The 15,744-nt window shown below is 40.5% G+C and overlaps 1 protein-coding gene across 8 annotated transcripts in view; it reads right to left on the reverse strand.

The window, feature by feature from the left end:
- Positions 1-13,646, reverse strand: part of kdm4c (lysine (K)-specific demethylase 4C) — a 32,571-nt gene extending 18,925 nt beyond the window's left edge. For 4 of the 8 annotated variants that reach the window (XM_081609131.1, XM_017306296.2, XM_008416445.3 and 1 more), the window contains exons 1-12: positions 13,490-13,646; positions 11,457-11,623; positions 11,008-11,183; positions 10,486-10,600; positions 9,903-10,096; positions 7,390-7,439; positions 6,444-6,547; positions 6,131-6,268; positions 5,692-5,885; positions 5,370-5,596; positions 2,929-4,787; positions 2,693-2,804 (exon numbers count right to left, since the gene is read on the reverse strand). In XM_081609131.1, coding sequence (XP_081465257.1) covers positions 2,693-2,804; positions 2,929-4,787; positions 5,370-5,596; positions 5,692-5,885; positions 6,131-6,268; positions 6,444-6,547; positions 7,390-7,439; positions 9,903-10,096; positions 10,486-10,600; positions 11,008-11,183; positions 11,457-11,600 — 3,313 coding nt within the window. In that variant the 5' untranslated portion in view covers positions 11,601-11,623; positions 13,490-13,646. Of the gene's footprint in view, positions 1-1,160; positions 1,938-2,692; positions 2,805-2,928; positions 4,788-5,369; positions 5,597-5,691; positions 5,886-6,130; positions 6,269-6,443; positions 6,548-7,387; positions 7,440-9,902; positions 10,097-10,485; positions 10,601-11,007; positions 11,184-11,456; positions 11,624-13,044; positions 13,438-13,489 lie in introns of those variants that run through there. The other 4 variants (XM_017306302.2, XM_008416436.3, XM_008416452.2 and 1 more) reach the window with 4 other exon arrangements.
- Positions 13,647-15,744: the final 2,098 nt, after the last annotated feature.

A 15,744-nucleotide genomic window follows, 5' to 3' on the forward strand; every position in this document is an offset into this window, starting at 1 on the left:
TTGTTGCTAAAGAATTGTTTATAAGTATGCCAAATATCCCCAAGTCACAGATGATATTTGTTCCAATTTCTTAATCAACTGATCTGTGTATTATTTAGTTATCTTTGGTCTAATCCAGACAAATTTTCGTCATTACTTCCTTTAGAAGCTATTCTCATCAGAAGGAATTTTTATTTTATTTTTTTACCTAATTTCACTTAATCCAACATGTTCTATGTAACTATAAGGATAACAAGTTGTATGTTTTTCCACACAAAACATTTTTTTTGTCAGCTGGCAACTACACAGACTGAGCACTCATCCACTACATTGGTGAAAGTGATGATGCATCCAGCGAGAGTGCTTGACTTTGTCAATTACTACTATTTTAAGCCTAAAATTATTGCCGATCCAGAGCTTTGATAGTGCTAGCCTGCAGGGATGTATTAACATCTGTAGTGGCTGATGTTAGTACTTTTTTAACATACTGGCATGAAGGTGATAAGATATTCACAACTGATGTTCATCTCCATCGTGTTACTGTTTGCGTTTCAGGCGGGGTGAGACTAGAAAGGGGTTGGCCTTGTGATATTTATTTGGTTATGTGACAGTGATACAGTGCAGAATTGTGGGGGTGTTCAAGTAAAATAGAGAAGCAATTTAAGTGTTTTGGTCAGGAAAGAGTGTAGGGAAATTTACATATTATGGTTAAGTAGCTATTGGTTTAAACTTTCATATCCAAGCAACCCTACTAACATGCATAACTCATCTGTGTTTCTAGCACTCATGCTCATTTGAGGACTTGCTGCTCAGTTCAATCTGATCTCTCCACAGACCAAGCTATTTCCTGAATATGAAAGTCCTCACAAAGCCATGGACATTCTACCGTCATTAAGATAAACCGTTGCAGCGGGTGCTGAAATATTCAACCCTGACAATCGTGAAGATAACGAATGTGATTCTGTGTGTATACATGCATCAGGAGTGTTGCTAAGGGGGACCCCTCACGTCTGCCTCGTATAAACTTTGAAAACAAACAGATCATCTATTCAAAAGGTCACTGCACTGTGGTAGGCCAGACAATTAAATGTTTATGAGTGCATTGACGTCAGAGGCATCATACTGGTCATGGTGGTGGGAGTTCATATCATTTAGAATATAAGGAGGGAAGGAACAGACCACAGAGCTGAAGGATTTACTGTGGGAGAAGACACATTTGAGTTAATGATACAGAAATTATTAGTTACAACGCTTCACAAAAGTATTCACACTCCTTGAGCTTTTTTCGAATTTTGTCACATTATAATCACAAACTTCAACGCATTTTACTGGGATATTATTCAATAGACCTTCAAAAATAATACACAACTGATGTGAAAGAAAAAGTTTTATACGAGTTCAAAACTTTGCTTATAAATAAAATCTAAAAAAAAAGTGTGGCGCGCAAATGGTCTGCAGCACCTCCTGAGTCAATATTTAGCAAAATCCACCGTTCACTGCAATTACAATTACAGTCATCTGGGTAGTGTCTCTACCGGTTTCGTATTCTAGTCCATTCTTCTTAGCAAAACAGTTCAAGTCAGTTCAGATGGAGAACATCGGTCAACATCAATTTTCAAGTCTTGCCACAGATTCTCAATTGGATTTGGGTCATGACTTTGACTGGGTCATGGTGACACGCGAATCTGCTGGTGAGCATCCAATTTGAGCGGTATGTTTAGGTGCGATGTCCTGCTGGAAGGGGGGGGGGGACTTCTGCCTCCATCTCAAGTCTTTTGCACCCTCTAACACGTTTTCTCCCAGGATTATCTGCATCCGTCTTCACATCAACTCTGACCAGATTTCCTGTCCCTCCTGAGGAAAAGCATTCCCACAGCATGATGCTGCCACCACTGGTGCGGAAGGTGTGTTCGGGGGTGAGGTGTAGTGTTAGTTTTCCACCACAAACAGCGTTTTGCCTGTAGGCCAAAAAGTTATATTATTAAACTGGGTTATTGTTTTATTGTCTAAAGCTTGCTTGAAACGTCTCAGTTTTATCCCGTCATTTAGTCCACATGATGACTTTGGGTTGGCTCACAAAACAGGCGAACACTTATGTGGCTTCTATAAGCAAACTGATTTTAGGTTGCAAAGAACAAATTTACTATTTGGATGTTTTTAAACATGTTTGCTTTTCTTTCTGTTTCACCATTTCTCTCCTATTGTAGTTAATGTATGTTATACATTGTCCCCGTTTTAAATAAACTAACCTAAAATTTTAATTTTGTTTTTCATATGAAATCCCAACATAGTACATTAAAGTTTGTGATCATATTGTGAAAAAAGAAAAGCGATTAAGGTGTTTTAACACGTTTCAGACTGTAAATTTGAGTTAACTTTAGTCGGTTTAATGATTTCTGAGGAGATTGTGCCTCCAAATCTAATTAAGGAGAAGGAAGTTTATGGCAGCTATGTTTGGGGTCACTGCAATTTAGCCATAAAAAAATTGAAAATATTGGTTTCTGGATTGGAGCCACCCCTTACAACAGAAACCACAACAGACAACATCTTTTTTATTTTCTTTTTTTTTTTTTTTTTTTAATGAGCATTGCTGAGCATGGCTTTCAATAGGAGCATTTACTGCTGTCTGCACCTCTTTACAATGCTTAGCCATAACAGTCGCCTTCAAAATAACTCGATGTGTGGATGGGCGTGTGTATGAGAATGTGCCCACCCTCGTCACTGGCAGTCTGTTGTTTCACAGCGGTGGGGACGGCTCTTGCGGTGGGTTTCCTGAGAGGGTGACGCCAGCTCTTAGTGGTCCTCTTGGCTGACAGGGCTGGGTACTGGGACAGAGAGGGATTAGTGGGAGGTTAAACCATGCACACAATTTGTCTTGGTGTAAAAGAATAAGAAATCAACTAAACTGTGGAGAAAAAAAAAGAGAGAGAGAAAGGGAAAAGAACTCACAGCACTAATTTCCCCAGGTTCAAGGCCAGATGCATCACATTTGTAATTATTTGGATCATTCTCCTCCTCTTCCTCTGAAGAATCACTGCTGCAGCGTCCTTTCAAACTATGCTGATGCTCTTCATCTTCACGATCAGATGCTTCTTCATCTTCCATATCCGTCTCGTCTTGTTCGGTCCGGAGAAGCAATGCCACCCTCTCGGGGTGTAAGCGCGCATCGGCCTCGCTCCGTCTCGACACGGGTTCAGCTCCGTTCCCCTCGACTTTCTGCAACTCGTAATTCTCACAGAGTCCCAGAGGTTCGATAGCACTAACTGAAAGGAGCGAGGTGGGTTCCAGCTGGGCCCAGGTGAGACCGCCACCTTCATCCTCCTGGTTCTCTGACCTGCATAGGTCCTTCGCAGCGTCCTCCAGGTCCGTGACTTCTTTGCACTGAGGTTCGGTCCACATGGTGTAAGGTAGAGGATCGTGAGAGAAGTCAGACGAGAGATCTGGGTGCAGACTCTGGATGAGGACCGCAGGACTCTGGGAAGTGAAGTTCTTCCAGATACTGATGGAGGAGGTTCTAGGCTCAGTGTGTTGGGAAGAACAGTTAGAGTACATAGTGTGGTAGTTGGGTTTTAATGCCAAGTGGTTCTCATGCTGAGGGTATAGTGAAGACTCAGGGGTTTGGGGAACACCAGCGTTAGCAGATGACAGCAGGACGTTCGGACTGCAGGCACCGGCTCTCTGAGTTCTGTAGCTGTCTTTATTTGGATCAGGCAAGTTGAGTTGTGCGCTTCTTTGAACCAGATGGCTCTGAGTTGTATCACTTTGCTCAGGGATGAAACTTTCCAGCGTTGCGTGATCTCCTTCCGCAGCAGATTTTATTAACATTTCATGGACGTCGCCAGATGTTCTCTTGCACAAACCACTGGCAGCTAAATGATCTGTGTTTGCTTCTGCTGTCTCCTCACAATTAACTGAAGCCTCTAAATGCCAGCGGTTGTCATGGTCCCCTGTACAGGGTTCTGCTGGCTGTAAACGAGTCCCTTCCTCCCTGGCTTCCTGTGAGGACGGTGAGCCAGTTGGCGTCTCCCTCTGAAGCACAGGTGCAACCTGGTGGCTTAATGATCCGGATTTGCGGAAATGAGTGAAGTCGTCGTCAGCCGGGGTGAGGGAGGGCATCTCCTGGGTCAACACAGGTGGCAACGGGGAAGCACCCACCTTCCCGGCCGGCTCCGGTGTGAGCTGTGGCATATCCGCTGCATTCCTCTGCAACAGGGGAGGCAAAAGGCTTTCCTCTGTGCTGCCTTTTCCCACACTCTGAGTGCGTTGTGAGGCAGCACAGGAGCCACTTGGTGTGTAACCATCGCCCTCTGCTGGTTCATAAAGTGCTTTCATGTCGGAGTGTTGATTAACATGTTCAGGATCAACATCTACGTCCATGTTTTCTGCTTTTACAGTGTCGTTAGTGTAATTCCTGGTACCCGTATGCGTGCTCCTGTCAGTGTCGGTGCTCAAAGTTAATGCTGAAGTTGAGGAATATGATACGTGAGCCTGAGGTTCAGAGAGACATGTGTCCATTAGAGTCTCTGCAGGCCGGTTCGTGCCGGAAGGTGAGTTAAGGTCTTGCTGCGTAGAAGAAAACCTCGAATCGCTGACTTCCAGATACGGCGGTGGAGCCCCGGGACTCTCTCTGGGTCCTTCAGGGCTCCAGTTTGTGACTCCTAAGAGGTCCTGGGGGTCGGACTCAGCTGCTTTTAGCTCGCCCTCCACCGGTAAAGCCTGGGGGTTCAACTGAGACGTGTCCTTTTTAGAAATCTCCACGTTTTTACTCTCAACACGGTTTACCTTGACAACACACATTTGTTTGCAAGCTGGTGAGAACAAAGCAGAAAAATAAAACAAGCAAATATCAGTCAGTGATGAAAAAAAATCAGATAGAAATGGCTTAAAATGCAAAAAAACACATCTGATCATACAGAGAATTTTACAATCACTCATTGTGAACATGCGAAAGTATCTGTTCTCTTGCTGCTGCTCAGTGCTTTCACCCGTACAAAGCATCTGTTCCAGCAGGAATATAATCTCACATGCCCAGTCTGGTTTGGAAAGGACAAAGCAGGCTAACAGTTAGCTTCTAGAATGATCTGACTATTGGGGATTTTTGGGCTTTGTCAAAAAAAAAAAAAGGTCAGGAAACCAAGAAGAGGGGATTTTCTGCACAATGCTAATGGACCTTTATTCAAATATTAGTAAGGATGTGTGTATATATTTGTATGTAAAATTTGGACTCCCATTTGCATTAGAGAAAATTCACAAGAAAAGTCAAACATGTATTATCATTTCTTATTTTTAAAACTCATTGAAATTGTTTGCTGCTCGAAGTCATGCTGATGATGAACCCGTTTTTGTGGGGGGAAAAAAAAAACTAAGAAAAGTTAATCAAGCCATCTTACCAGAAAGCTGAGGCAAGTTCTGATTCTGGTTGTGTTTTGGCTCGGCCTGTTTTTTCTTCCCTTTCTCCAGCTCCTTGTAGGCGGTCCCTGCTGCGGACCGCCTCGCTTTGGGCCCAGACTGCCCACCCAGAGGTTTTCTCTTACTGCTGCTCAGTGCTAAGCTGCCATCCAGATCAACCGGCTCCTCTGTGGTCCTGAGGCGTTTGGAGCGCATACGAGAGTGACCGCTGCCATGACAGGAGAAAGATTGCAAAAGAGTCAAACCAAAAAGCTTTTATCTTTTAGAGAAAGAGGAAAGATCACCACAGATTGCATACGGTACCCTTTGTTTGCAGACTTGGTCTTACGGCGCCTCTGTAACCAGCTCTGCAGCTCCGGCGTCGTACTGGGAGTGGGAACCGTGTGGTCGATGAGCGTCGAGTCCTTGCCCAGCATCCAGCTGGCGTAACGGTCAGGTTGGAAACGCTTCACAAAGGGCTCCATGGATATCTTCACCATATCCTTGCTACATGTGCACTAAAGAAAAGGAGGCAGCATTTTATTATATATATATTATATATATATATATATATATATATATATATATATGAGCTGTTGATGAGCTCAACTTCATATTGCCAGTCGGCTATTTCAGACTTCATTCCCATTTCTTATTTAAAATACTTTTAAAAATGAAAAAATAAATAAATAATAATAATTAAAATTGTTTGTGCAAAGCTTTAAAACGATTTGTGTTCAGATTGACCTGAGTGTGATGTTACCTGTGTGGCCACCTTGCCGTAGTCTATCCAGCGCAAAGTGGCAAAGTTTGTGGACTCCGCACAGTTGAAGCCATGATTGAATCCAGCATGGTAACCATACGGGAAGGTGATCATGAACTCTCCGGCTTCCTGAGTAATCTGAATATTAATCATGAAGTGAGTTGGTGAGAAATGGGACCAAACAAAAACTATACAAATAGAGTAGACAGAACAGTAAAAATTGGAGAGAGTGAAATTTCAATAGTTTGGATCCTTGGTTCAGTAAAGGCGGTAGGGCAGGGAAAGCTAAATGTGTACAGAATGAGGAGTTTACCTTATCAAAGGGAATGCCATACTTCTTTAGTATAGAGGGAGAGATAAGGGTCATCTTGTGGCGCAGAAAAGCTTCACAGCCCTTGAAGCTGTTGGGAAAAAAACCTGAAAGAGGAAAACACACACACACACCATCACAGAGAGTCTAAAAACAAAAAGGAGATCTATAAAAAGATATTATCTTAATATGTCAGCACACAAAGAGTCTCGGTTTCCAAGCATAACAAAACCTAAAAGAATGATTGAATTAATAAACAGTAACGTCAGTATCTTTCCTTAACAAAATGATTCCCCAATGCAGTCTGATTAACATTAAGGGTGATAGAAATGTATCCATCCATCTTCTATAGGGGGAGTCGCTGCCCATCTCTAGCTGTCACTTTGTACACTCTGGCCATGGGATACATTTCTAAAAGTTCATAATGCCCTGCACTCTAACAAGACTCCCAGTGCTTCTGGAAGAGAATAAAGCCCACAGCATCACAGATCCTCAACATTGCTTTTCCTCATAATCTTTCTTTGTTCCAGTTAATATGATTCCGGTTAACACTCCAGAAGTGTTTAGTAAACTCAACACGTTTATGCTTCTAGATGACAGAAAAAGCTTCTCTGACACCTTACAAACAAGCAGTTGTAGATAGTAAACAGACTTGGTCATGGTGGAGGCTACTGGAGACCGGATCTCTAGTCTGTCCCACCAGAGATCCGGTTTTAAATAATTAAAACAGGATTTTAATTATTTAAAAAGTTCCTTTCTGCATTCGGATTTAAAATGTCTTTCAAATTATTTTTATAAGGAACTATAAAAATCAGAGTGGTGTTGGTGATTTTGTCTAAAAACGCATTTAAAAAAATGTCTTCACTTGGAATTTATTCTCCAAGGAATTAGTGTGTTTAAATTAAAGGCTGGGTTTTCAACAACTTTTTTTGTATGTTGTTTTTCGTACCTGTAGCCAGGCGCTCCAGTCGTTTCCCGTGCTCCGGGGGGATGGCATACCTGTTAGAGAGGGGCATACAGAGTTATTTCTGGCTGCACTTAATTATTGCCTCAGTGCCAACATTAGGAAATTCAAGACAGCCATCAAGTGGTGGATAAGTGAAAAGATGGGGGAAGAAATATATACTTTTTTTTAACTGTTACGTATAAAATGATTAATAAAAGCAGCGAAATTTCATTGCTTATCCTACTATGAGGCTCAAGTTTTCAGAATAACTGACACTTTCTAATAAGTTCCAGCTTCACAAGAACCAAAACCTTTGTAATGCAATGGAAAGGTCAAAATAATTACTGATTGCTGGCACAATAAATTTATGGAAAAAAGGAAACTATTCTGTGTTTTCCTACGAAACCCCACTGATGCAATATGATTTAAAAGTGGAAACTCTGCCAGAAACTCAGACAGTGTGACAGAGGCCCCTCAGGGATCCAACTGGCACTCCATCCGCCCAGCTCCATCCGCCCTCAGGTCTGTGGCATCTCCATCACCGTCAGCTTAATGCAGCAGTGGGAGACACAGAAAGTGGGAGAAACCTCCACAACCTTCGGTGGAGGTGAAGCGGGGAACCGGGAGGGGAGTTGAGAAGGCTGCCATCTTTAAGCTGATCCCCTCCTGAGATGAGATGCTGAGGAAAGCAGCAGGATGAAAGGAGCGCGCCGGTGAGCGTGTGCACCAGACGATAAGGGGCTGCAAATACGTGCAAGTGCTTGGCACACGGGGCTGCACTAAGTGAGTGTGTGTTTATATGTGTGTATCACAGTCTGGCTGCGACACTGATCCCTGTGGGGGCTGCAGGGCTCCCCACTCTAATGAGCAAAACTACCTCCAGGGCAAAAGAAGGAAATGGAGCAAGGCAAGCTGACAAAGAAATGAAAAGAGAACTCTGTCCAGATCCATCTGCATTCCCCACCTCGTCTCTTACTGCAATCCTACCTCCAAATAACCCAACCCAACTCAAAACTCAAACAATACCACGCATTAAGCAACAATAATTCAACATAAATTAGAGACTAAAAGAAAAACTCTCACGTTTAATTTTAGAGACAACAAAGGATGTGTCCTAAAAAACAAGTCAAATAAAAAATTTGAGAAACCTTGGAGAATAACAGTGGTTCATCCCATACTATTGCCATACTAATTCATAACTGTGTGTAAACTCACATTGACAGTGAATGCAAATGATCTAATTATGCAAACAACAAGTGAGAACAGGAAACCTTGAGCTGAATGAAACACATCAACAAAAATCTTAATAACATGAAGAATATCTGGTTGAAAGGAACATTGAAGGATGTTAGCAATAGCTACCTAGAGCTACAGTGCCTACAGAATCTACTGAAAAGGCTACTAATAGCTATGCAAACCACAAAACTGGCCTAAATCAAAGAGTGGAGAGGAAAAACCAACTGTTGGGAGAAACAGCATGCTATAGAGATGCAGGAACAAGTTAGGTCGTCATGTAACTGGAAGACGAATGGAGCCAAATACAAGAAAATTCTGGAAAATGAAACTGTAGGAACAGGCAGGAGAGTGGAGGTTCACCCTCCTGTCTGTTTCAGAGCTGTATGCTCTTGCTGAACATACAGCCAGAGTGACAACGGTGTGGTTCAGATAGAAACTTATTTGTATGTTGGCCTAGTCAAAGTCCAAACCTAAATCCAACCGCCAATCAATGGCGAGACAGTGTTCAAAGATGCCATCTACTCAATATAACTGAGTTTGAGCTATCCTACATTGTAGAGGGGAAATGTTCAGATCTGTCAAGTTGGTAGAGAAAAACAATAAAAAGACTTGCAGCTATAATTGCAGCAACAAGCAATTCCATATATTGACTCAGAGGGGCTGAATGCAAATGCATCTCACACCTTTCAGGTTGTTGTATTTGGAACAATTTCTGAAAACAAAGGGTCGTTTTCCTTCCCCCTTCTCAGTTGTGCACTACTTTGTGCTGGTCTGTCACTAATCCCAAATGTATGGTTTTAAGGAGATACAATGTAAAAGAACTTCCTGGTTGGAAATACTTCTGCAAGGTTCTGCATTGCTTGTATAATCTCAGGTTAACCATAGTCTAGTCTTAAAGAGCAACTCTTAAATGTTAATCAAATGTGCTTACCAAGTAATTTGGATTTAATTCATATTTAAAATATTGAAGAGGTTTACTGTATATCATAGTGACTTAATATGTAAAGTAATAAATATTGGAACATATTTGATCATCAGTGTATTAGTGATGCAACAATTCAAAGGTATATTTGCCAAATGTGGAAATGCAAATCATAAAATGTCTGAATTTATCCTGCAATCTAAACATCTTAGATGACGTTTCATCAAGCTACAGATTCTTTTTCTCAGATACCAGCACCAACCTAACTAACTGGAGATTTGTGGAATCTGTCTGGAAGTTGCACCACTTACACCACTTTGTTGAATATTTACACATTTACACACACACACATGCTCACCAGGATTTGGGCTCTCCAAAGTGGAGGTAGTTGATGCTATACAGATCCATATCCTCTGTGTGCCAGGAGAAGGTGGTCTTCCACATCCCAAAGTAGAGATACGGTGTGTTGACCCCCTGTATGGACACACCACAGTCCTCCTCGATAACATCCAGGATGGAGTTCAGATGTCCAATGTTCCACTCTTCTACGTCCTAGAAAATTGGAAACGGGGGCTTAAACCGGTGCTACAGACAATTTACAATCCTGTTTTTTGTTGGGGGGTTTTTGTGAGCTACATAAAATATTATGTTCCAATGAAATCCCAGATCTTCCTGTAAAAAATGACTGTGACTATATTATACCAATACTCTCAACAAAAATAAAAACTGAAACCAGAGATATAAAGATAAAACCGTTCCAGTGATGTACACTCTGCAATGCTTTGCATTAAAGGCATTTCAGTGTTTCAGACAAGATTCTACAGACTCTGCAAGCTACATGCACCCAACCTAAACACAGACAGACGATTATGACCGACTACGAGGAAAAAATAGGCACAAAAAAAAAAGCCAATGTAAAGAGAGACAGACAGGTCACCTACCTCATCATAGAGGCTGCCACTCACATCTGCACCATATATGGGTGAGACAAAAGTGAGGTTTTTCCAGTATTTCCTCTCAAGATCTTCATAATTCAGGTAGCGAGGTGTACAGTACCTTTAAAAAGAAAGAAAATGAAAAATATATTGGTTTTTTTTTAAACCTTGACATAGATGTTACTCTGCATGTATTTCACAGTTTCCTAAATCAAAAAAAAATCTTTAAGAGTAAAAGAAATGCTTTAATTACTCCCTAATTTTAATGAAATGTAGACTAATCTTTGAATGAGTATTATTTTTATTTTAAGAAAGTTTATGATCACTTAATTGTGGGAACAGTCGCTACTTGGAGCAGGTCACTCTTAAAAATTAAATTCACCTACAAAAGGTGAAATTCAAACAAAGTGCTCCATAAGGAAACATTTTCTAAAATATTCCTCCGCCAGAACCAGAACAGAAATACCCATTTGCAAAACACTAATAATTAATAATATTGAATATTAAATGCAATACTATAATACTCACATGTCACTGTTTGCTAACCGCCTGAACTCCTGCACACTAAGAGGCTTCTTCTGGATGTTGTACTGAGTGAAGAGCCCCGACTGGCCCGCCACCATCTGCTGAATTGGAGCGTCGATCATTAAATCATCGATATCGTCGTAGGTTCGACGTGGCTTCCAGCCTTTAGGGGGGATCACCTTTGGCACAAACAAACAAACAAAAAAAAACAAAAAAAACAGAGACTTGTTACTGAAAATGAAACAGTAAAATCTAAATGATAAAAGAGAGCCGATTCGGTAACACTGCAGTCGTCTCGCTCTCAAAGAGAAACTCATTAAAAGGTTTCTCTCTGATTTACTTTCTTAATCCCGCTTGAGTAGGTTAATAAAACTCTGATACATGAATAAAGAGGAAGCAATGATGTATACCTCTCAAAGACCCCATATAAAGAAGAAAAAGTCTCTACCAACCTTAGCCAAGCCTGCCCGGTGTGCACCCTGAGATTCCATGTACACCAGGTACCGGTTGAAGTCTTTGAATTCTTCCATCGTGGGCCTGAAGGTCATAATCTTGCAGGTGGGGTTTGCAGGGGCGGATACCTCTGCTCCCGCCATCCTGCCTCCTCAGTGGCTATAATCTGAGACGGGAAAACAAATGCTTCTGTTATTTCTCGCTGTTTTTCAATAGACAGTTGTGTGTCGATTTTTATCAGAAGCCATATTAAGTACGACTAAGTAGAAACACAGCCCATTCTGCTTCTGCAGGAATACCAATACATCTTTAAAGCTACATTGTTCATTTTCCTTATCGTTATCATTTATGATGAACATCATGCCGATGATTTGTATCGTTATTATAACTAATATCGTTATCATCATCATTATTCAGTTTGTGAATGTGTGTGCTAATGGAAGTGACCGATTTTATTGTAAAGCGTCTGAGAACCCTTTGAGGGTTGAAAAGCACTATAAAAGTCTGATTTCATTGTATCTCAATGTTTTATAAATAACTATATTGTTAGAAACAACTACTATATATATATATATATATATATATATAATACATTTTAATAGTAATAGTAACAGTACTGTTGTTTTTGTTTCAGCCGTCATTGTACTTTCATTTTAGAAGTAAAAAAAAACTTTTTTTATCTCTAAAATTAGGTTAATTTTAAGAGGTCCTGTGGTATGAAAACAACTTTTTAAATCTTAAAGGAATAATATCGGTTGATATAAACATGTCTAAACAATTTAACCTTTTAATCCCAATTCGATGAGCAAAATTATGTAAGCAATCTATCATATTAAATGCCTTTTTTTTTTTTATTACCCCCCCCTTCCCAACCTCATCCCCTTTTAGTGGGATGGCTGAAATCCCAATCTAAGGAAAGCAGATCTCTTATATAAAAAGACCATTAGATGGCAGTAGAGATCCAGCATATATTGTTTTGATTATTTGAACCTGCAGCTGCCCCTCGCAGCATTTTGTCCCAGCCACCCATCCCAGTTCCACTCCCAACTTTACTGTGCCAGTACACAAAGGATCACATTGCACCATGTGAATTCAGATTTCCTCACCCTTTTGTACTCCCTCTCGATGCTGCCTCTTTGAAATTTACATTACCGCATAATAAATCATAAATTTTAGAAAGCAGCTTTCAGACTAAAAATAGATCACTTAAAACAAGCAAAGTAAAAAATAATTTAAAAAAAGACAAAGTACAGTTTTATCTCACACTTTGGGTTTTAAACAAATAATTAAAATTCTTGACAGCCTCCTGAAACAAGTTAATGTAACTAAAACAAATCTGGCTACACTCGAAGGAGTTTAAATCTATGCTGAGCTGCATTTGACTGTTAATACTTCAGCGTGTGTACTCTGCTCATCTTTGTTGTCTCCAAACGTAACTAGCCAGCTAGCCTACGTTCTGTTATGATGCCGAGTAATGGCTGAACAAACAGCGCAGCTTGCCAATTCAGCTGACCAGCTCACGTAAAATTAAACAGTCAACAGGCTTCTCAGATGTGAACTCACAAAACTCGGTTTATTAGTACTTACCTTCAGTGGCAGTAAAGGGGAAGGTATAAATAACTAGTAGGCTAACCTAGCTGTAACGTTAGCTAACTTGTTACAGTACAGTGAATGGGGTTTAAATGCCCCTCGCAAGGTGGCTTCACATAGGCCCTTAGCTACATCCTTTCCGACTTCTTGTAGTCGAACTGCTTCATTCTGGAGTTTCAGTGCTGGTGTGTTTGTTCGTGACTTGCAGATTTACTCGTAAGACAAACGAATAAAGACATGAATGCTCACAACAGAAGCACGATTGCCAACTTCAGTGATTGCCAGTGCTAAAGGGTTAGCCGCTGATAGCTTCGAACATTCTGCAACAGGAGCCACGATATGCAACCTGCTTCCTAAACACTATGATTACAAAACAGGCCTCAGTACATTGTTCTTTCTATAACTGTCGAGAACCCGACTAAGCTCAACAGTTTGTACCTACCTTGATGAAGAGACGCAGTCGTGTTGTTGTTTATCTCCTTCCTTGTTCACCCAGCTGATTCACATGACAGCTGCTGCTTCGTGCCGTGAAGAAGAGGGGCTGCGCTCCACATCGCCTGCGCTCTACGCTGCTGCTGCTACTGTCATGGCCGTAGTGGTGTAGCCCCATCCATGTACTTTGAGATCTGCGAATCAGCTGGCGAAGGGGGCTGCAACGTTTACAATCCTAAGAGCCATTTTCCCCCGCAGTCCAGCTAAATAACTTTTGTTTAGAGCCCAATTGTTCCATGATCTCTGTTCCATGATCTTTTGAAGAAAAAAAAATAGAAGAAGCATACTTAATATTTTTATATCTATCTATTAGATTCTCTTCTATTTTTAGATTAAAACACACACACACACATATATATATATATATATATATATATATATATATATATATATATATATATATATATTTTTTTTTTTTTTTTTTTTTTTTTTTTTTTTTTTCTAGTGCTAACAGTGGCACTCTCTATGCCGTGCTGCCCCAGGCAGAAAGAAATTTTGCCCATATCAAAAATTACCACTGCTTCTTTTGGTCAGATTATTCTTGAGAAGCTTGTATTCCATCATTGATTCATTTAGGGAATTTCTGCTGTGCCAAAATTGGAAGAAAGTTTTACTAACTACAGAAATTATGGTTTGGTTAAACATTTTGCTGAGTATTTCATATACATATGTGTAATGGACTGACTTCTTTTCATCTCAATATGACCTGTCCAGGGTGTACCTCACCAATTGCCCTACTGCTGCGCCCCTTTGAGTCTACAAGGACATGCAGGTAGACGACGGCTGGATGAATGGATGTAAGTCTTATTGGAATACATAGATTTCAATCCATGGTTTTCAAACTAGCAGTATATTTTCTACTGTGTAGCACTTTTCTTTGTGGTACACAGTAGAAAAGTTGGTTTTGAATACCGTATTTACGAGGTAACACAAAGCAAATTAGCTGTAAGGAGTCAAACTGTCAAAAACTCCAGTAGTTCAACACATTGATCTGTAATCCAAACCGATAGAACTGTTTGGAGCAAACTGCTGTGGAAAACATTTCAACAAGCACCCAGCAGAAACTGATGCAGAGGTCAGTAAACCAAGAACAAGTGCTGGTGGCAGGTTACAGTAATGCTGCGTTCAGTGTGCCAGTCGTTGAATCAGTTTCCACTTCTCAGCTTTCAGAGATGGCATCCAGTTTGATTACATTTTTTCCTCAAAAATTTAAAATAAATAAATAAATAAAGCTAAACAAAAACAGAAAAACTCTATGATATATTGGAAGCAAAATGTAATCAAATCCGTTGTGGTTTAAATTTTTGCACAGTACTGCATGCAACCCCTTTTGGGAATACACATACACCTTGAACCCTGAGGATATTTTTGGTCGTTGAATGGTTCACCCCATATCGCCATAAAAACATGCAGTTGAACCATGTTTTATGGACAGGGCCACTTGTGGCAATCTGTGCTAGATGTTATCTACCAAGCTTGTTTTCAGTGTAGATTGGATTCTACCAGTACTGATTTCCAATCAGTTTTGATGGGCAAGATCTGAAAGAGTATATGGAGAGGAGGATGTCTGCTTAGAAACTTATGATCTTGTCTTTGCTCTTTTGCAAAGACAAGACCATAAGTCTTGTCTTTTTCCAAAAGTCAAGACTTATGCATATCATGTACTGGTATCTTCAGGACATGCTATGTTCTGAAGATACTAAGACATAGCATGCTGTGATATGCATGCTGTGGAGCTAAGTGTAAATAAGACTTTACTTCTCCAAGTCTGAGCCCTTGGTTTAAAACTGGAAAAAGGTTGATAGCAAGTCAAGACTAGCATGCGCCTGAAGCGAAGAGATTTAAGAGTCTTAGTGTTAGTTACGATAATGGGTCGTTGGAGTAGGTGTTGGATAGATGGATAGGCTCATCTGCAGTAATGCATGCTAGAACATGCTGTACATAAACGGAAGATCATGGATGTATAGATGAATGGATGGAAGGATGGATGGATGGATGGATGGATGGATGGATGGATGGATGGATGGATGGATGGATGGATGGATGGATGGATGGATGGATGGATGGATGGATGGATGGATGGACAGTTTAATTTTCTTCATAATAGATGGGATGGAAACACGTAAAGTAATATAAAAAAGAAATGGTTATATAGTTTTGTATTGTTTTAACTTCAAGTGTACCATTACATTAAAATATTTTTAA

The sequence above is a fragment of the Poecilia reticulata genome, chromosome 1 (genome assembly GCF_904066995.2).
Source record: "Poecilia reticulata chromosome 1, P_reticulata-male-v2, whole genome shotgun sequence".
NCBI lineage: Eukaryota > Metazoa > Chordata > Actinopteri > Cyprinodontiformes > Poeciliidae > Poecilia > Poecilia reticulata.